Below are 5,367 nucleotides of genomic sequence, written 5' to 3'. Positions count from 1 at the left end.
TATTAGTAGAATCATGTTTTGATCTGTAACATCCATATTAATAACATAATGTTCACTCTCTAGAATTAATATGTATATTAGTAGAATCATGTTTTGATCTGTAACATCCATATTAATAACATAATGTTCACTCTCTAGAATTAATATGTATATTAGTAGAATCATGTTTTGATCTGTAACATTCCATATTAATAACATAATGTTCACTCTCTAGAATTAATATGTATATTAGTAGAATCATGTTTTGATCTGTAACATCCATATTAATAACATAATGTTCACTCTCTAGAATTAATATGTATATTAGTAGAATCATGTTTTGTAACATCAATATTAATAACATAATGTTTACTCTCTAGAATTAATATGTATATTAGTAGAATCATGTTTTGATCTGTAACATCCATATTAATAACATAATGTTCACTCTCTAGAATTAATATGTACATTAGTAGAATCATGTTTTGACTGCCGGTGTAAAACGCGCGTTAGTAATAAAATTAAAATAAGATTATAGATGTTGTGACTTTTGAACTTTCTTCAGGTTAAGCCTTACTTTTTGTGTGTACAAAGATATATATGTATTTAAATATCAGGAGGTAAGACGCACCCAAATTACTAAAAAATAACTCAACTTATTTTGCAAACTCGAAGGTTTCATTTGCAATAAATTTTATAAACTTGGTTCACATTGAAAAATTAACATTAACCACTCTCTTAACTGGTACACGTTTAAAAATAAAAAAACATTTCTTAACTCTCTCATGCAATTATTAATTGTTTAATCAAAGAAAGATTATTTGACAAAATTATCTTCGAATTGTGTTATTTGGAATGTCAGTTAATAAGCTGTGGAAAATAAAAGATTATTAACTTCTTCTCGGCGAAAACAAATAGAGTAAAACCTAGAGTAAGTTTACTTCTTTTATTCAATTCTTGAACTTATTAGTCATATGGAATATTCTGAAGAAAAGATAGAATAAAAAGAAGAGTCTTAAGCAGTTGGAGTTTAGTTTGTTTGTTTGAAATTAAGCACAAAGCTACACAATGGGCTATCTGTGCTCTGCCCACCACGGGTATCGAAACCCGGATTCTAGCGTTGTAAGTTGAGTTTAGTTCGTATCTACCAGAATATTTCTCAATGGTCAACATTTAGAAACTCTGGCGGTAAGGGGACTGCTTTCTAGTATCATTGTTTGTTTGTTCAGGTTTTATAAACCTTCAAGATTATTGACTGACCACTTTAGGGAAAACCTTGTATTTTATTTTATTATTTTTTGAATAAAAAGTCCGTACGAATAAAACACGGTTTTTTGTTTTATGAATCATTCCACTTTAAATCAACTTAAAATTTCGTTAACTTTTTTTGTAATCTGATTGGACAAACGGGATAATTAGAGCAACACCGTGAATTAAACCAACCGCAACTAATTCAAATACCGGCTGGTATTTAGAGAAACGACCATGTAATACTTTTGGCTATCTTATCTGGAAGAGGTTGTATTTTCAAATGAATTATTGTTTAAGTATTTTAAATAAAGTATAACTAGTTGTCTTTTAAATTATGTAACCATCAACTACTGTGACTTCTTTATAGAACACTATATTTCTAGAGATAATCATTCAAACACTCTACAAAAGCAGCTCCGTTATCCATTATCTTACAGTAATTTCACAAATCTCCGTTAGGGTTTGGCCTTCTTACAGCCGATGTAACCTGGAAAACGTAAACGAATGCATTCTGTATCGTGTATTATGCTTATCATATTTTTATGTTCTATATATTACTTATTATCTTTAAAATAAGATTGATATTTATTCTTCGAAGTGATTATACTATTTTATTCCAAGTTGTTCCCATAATACTACCTCACAATTTCATTGTTTGTCTAATGTAATCAGTATTTGTTAAATGACTTCCTGTTACTAGTAAGAACGTTCATTGGATGAATCATCTAATGTGTATTAGAGTTATATATTTGTATTAGGGTTGGACAACTGATTTTTAATTATTTTCTTCTCTTCTTTTGACTAACAGAAATAGAATAAAATATACAAAATTAAATAACACTGTCTATATGGCCAATAATGCAAAATTAAATAACACTGTCTATATGGCCAATAATACAAAATTAAATAACACTGTCTATATGGCTAATAATGCAAAATTAAATAACACTGTCTACATGGCCAATAATACATTTTTTCTAAACTATTCATGATACTACCAAGAACTAATATTAACTAGTTTCTTTTGAAATTAGACTTATCTTTTACTAACTGTATAGCTTATTACTTAATTTCTGTAGTGAATATTGTTGTATAGAAGACATCTTAATAGTAGAAATAAACGACCTTATAACAATAAATTGTTATTTTTCTTTAAATGGACACTCAACGTTACGGTTTGTGTTTTAGTGGAACGTTCCTGAAGAAGCTGTAAAGCGAAACGTTGAATGTCTAAAGAAAAACAACAATTGTTAGGTCGAAGAGCTGTTTTCGTGTACATCTGCTTGATAGTTGTGATGGTATTCAATTCATACTTAATGGAGGTAATGTTTTGATCTTGTTTTTATATTAGCTAGTGTTTGTGTGTTCTGTAAACTTAATGGAACTAATGTTTTGATCTTGTTTTTATATTAGCTAGTGTTTGTGTATTCTGTAAACTTAATGGAGCTAATGTTTTGATCTTGTTTTATATTAGCTAGTGTTTGTGTGTTTTGTAAACTTAATGGAACTAATGTTTTGATCTGGTTTTTATATTAGCTAGTGTTTGTGTGTTCTGTAAACTTAATAGAACTAATGTTTTGATCTGGTTTTTATATTAGCTAGTGTTTGTGTGTTTGTAAACTTAATGGAGCTAATGTTTTGATCTGGTTTTTATATTAGCTAGTGTTTGTGTGTTCTGTAAACTTAATGGAACTAATGTTATGATCTGGTTTTTATATTTGCTAGTGTTTGTGTGTTCTGTAAACTTAATGGAGCTAATGTTTTGATCTTGTTTTTATATTAGCTGGTGTTTGTGTGTTCTCTAAACTTAATGGAGCTAATGTTTTGATCTGATTTTTATATTAGCTGGTGTTTGTGTGTTCTGTAAACTTAATGGAACTTAGGTTTTGATCTGGTTTTTATATTAGCTAGTGTTTCTGTGTTCTGTAAACTTAATAGAACTAATGTTTTGATCTTGTTTTTATATTAGCATGTGTTTGTGTGTTCTGTAAACTTAATGGAGCTAATGTTTTGATCTGGTTTTTATATTAGCTAGTGTACATGTACATTATTGTCATGAAGAGTTACCTTAATTCAATATATGCATTTAACAAAACGAAACTGTACATTTATGTTGTGGTCTGAATTATTAGAAATGAATAATACCAAATAAAGACAAACGTAAAAAGTTTAGAATGACATGAAACTCTTATTGCATGTTTGATTTTAGGGTTAACCTAACATTATCTGTATGCGCTCTTTCCACCAAGCAGAATCGAACCCCGTATCTTAGCTTTAGAAACCAAGATTCGAAATTTTTCACGTGGAGTAATTCTGTTTGTCTTTTTTATTAACAAGTTCTCTTGTGTAAAAGAATAATGATAAGAGAGAAACATTTAAAGTACTTTTTACCTCTAGTTTTTGCTAATTTTTAGTGCATGATGTTCACCCCCGCTTTGCATCACTAATGAATTTCGTAGACGTCTCATAGAGAACAGTCTATATTGTGGGATTTTTCACTGATCAATATGATGGTAGTACCAAGTAACAAGCACGCATTAATTGTAAACTTGTACTTACTTAAAAAATAAGTTGCTATTAATTTCGCTAGCCCTATTTTTATCACCTCAATTAATATGGTCGATATTTTAATAAATCCATATTAGCGATATTGTACTTTCGTTACTATAACTATAATAGAATAAATAAAACAAACAGTATTTTTGTTAAATGTAACGAGAAATATATGTATGTGAATGACCTTTAGATGTTACACATTGTTTTTTGTTTGTCTTTAAGGACAGGTCAGTCACTGTGTTAAGGCACACACATTCGGACAAGTGATAAATTTAGCCTTGTGTGGAAACGCTTGACTTCCATTAAATCAGTATAAATAGAGCTTCATGTGGTCCATTCATCACTTGCATCTGTTTCAAAATTCCACCATCTCAGCCATGGTTGCTCAAAAGGTAAACTGAATCCATGTTATACATACTGTATTTCTATTGTTTGATCTCTAGTTTAAAATAAAATATTGGTTTATATTACTTGTGGGATATGTCAATCAAATGCGAAATATATTATGTCATAAAGTGGTCTTTTTTTGAGTCAGTTTATTAGTATAGGTTTTTCCCAAAAATGTAGATAACGTTTGTTCGTGAATACCTACTAATACTGATTCCTTGTCTTTAGGTGATCCTTGTGTTTTCTCTCTGTCTTCTGGTATTGACAGTTTGGGCTGATGAAAGTAAAGAGACAGTAGATACCGAAGATCTTAAAGCCAAAGCTACAGGCTATGGTGGATATGGAGGCGGTGGAATCGGTTTGGGCGGATATGGAGGAGATGGATTCGGTTTAGGCGGATATGGAGGAGGTGGATTCGGTTTAGGCGGATATGGTGGAGGAATTGGGAATGGGTATGGTGGAGGTTTCGGAGGTGGGTATGGTGGTGGAGTAGTAACACTTCTTGCTATTCCAATTAGTGTCGTTCGCGTTCGTTTATTAGGAATTGGTGGTTATGGTGGATTAGGTGGACTCGTTGGTTATGGTGGATTTGGTGGACTTAGTGATTATGGTGGATTAGGTAGTCTCGGTGGTTATGGTGGTTATAGAGGATTAGGTGGAGTCGGTGGTTATGGTAGATTTGGGGGACTTGGTGGTTATGATGGATTAGGTAGTCTCGGTGGTTATGGTGGATTAGGTGGAGTCGGTGGTTATGGTGGATTAGGTAGAGTCGGTGGTTATAGAAGATTAGGTGGAGTCAGTGGTTATGGTGGATTTGGTGGACTTGGTGGTTATAGAGGATTTGGAGGACTCGGTGGTTTTAGAGGATTTGGAGGACTCGGTGGTTATGGTGGACATGGCGGTTACATTGGTAGAAGATACTACAAGGGATGGTGATATATTGTAAGTATAACAACTTGGATGGTAATATATTGTAAATATAACAACTTGGATGGTAATATATTGTAAATATAACAACTTGGATGGTAATATATTGTAAGTATAACAACTTGGATGGTAATATATTGTAAGTATAACAAGTTGGATGGTAATATATTGTAAGTATAACAAGTTGGATGGTAATATATTGTAAGTATAACAACTTGGATGGTAATATATTGTAAATATAACAACTTGGATGGTAATACATTGTAA

At 31.3% G+C, this 5,367-nt stretch overlaps 1 protein-coding gene across 1 annotated transcript; it reads left to right on the top strand.

The window, feature by feature from the left end:
• Positions 1–4,163: 4,163 nt before the first annotated feature.
• On the top strand, positions 4,164–5,109 carry LOC106468318 (glycine-rich protein 23-like). Its single transcript, XM_013928737.1, has 2 exons — positions 4,164–4,178; positions 4,402–5,109. The coding sequence occupies exons 1-2, from the start codon at positions 4,164–4,166 to the stop codon at positions 5,107–5,109; spliced, it is 723 nt and encodes a 240-aa protein (XP_013784191.1).
• The last annotated feature ends 258 nt before the right edge of the window (positions 5,110–5,367 follow it).

The sequence above is a fragment of the Limulus polyphemus genome, unplaced genomic scaffold (assembly GCF_000517525.1).
Source record: "Limulus polyphemus unplaced genomic scaffold, Limulus_polyphemus-2.1.2 Scaffold2963, whole genome shotgun sequence".
NCBI classification, from domain to species: Eukaryota; Metazoa; Arthropoda; class Merostomata; order Xiphosura; family Limulidae; genus Limulus; species Limulus polyphemus.
This window is presented reverse-complemented; position numbering and strand designations above follow the sequence as displayed.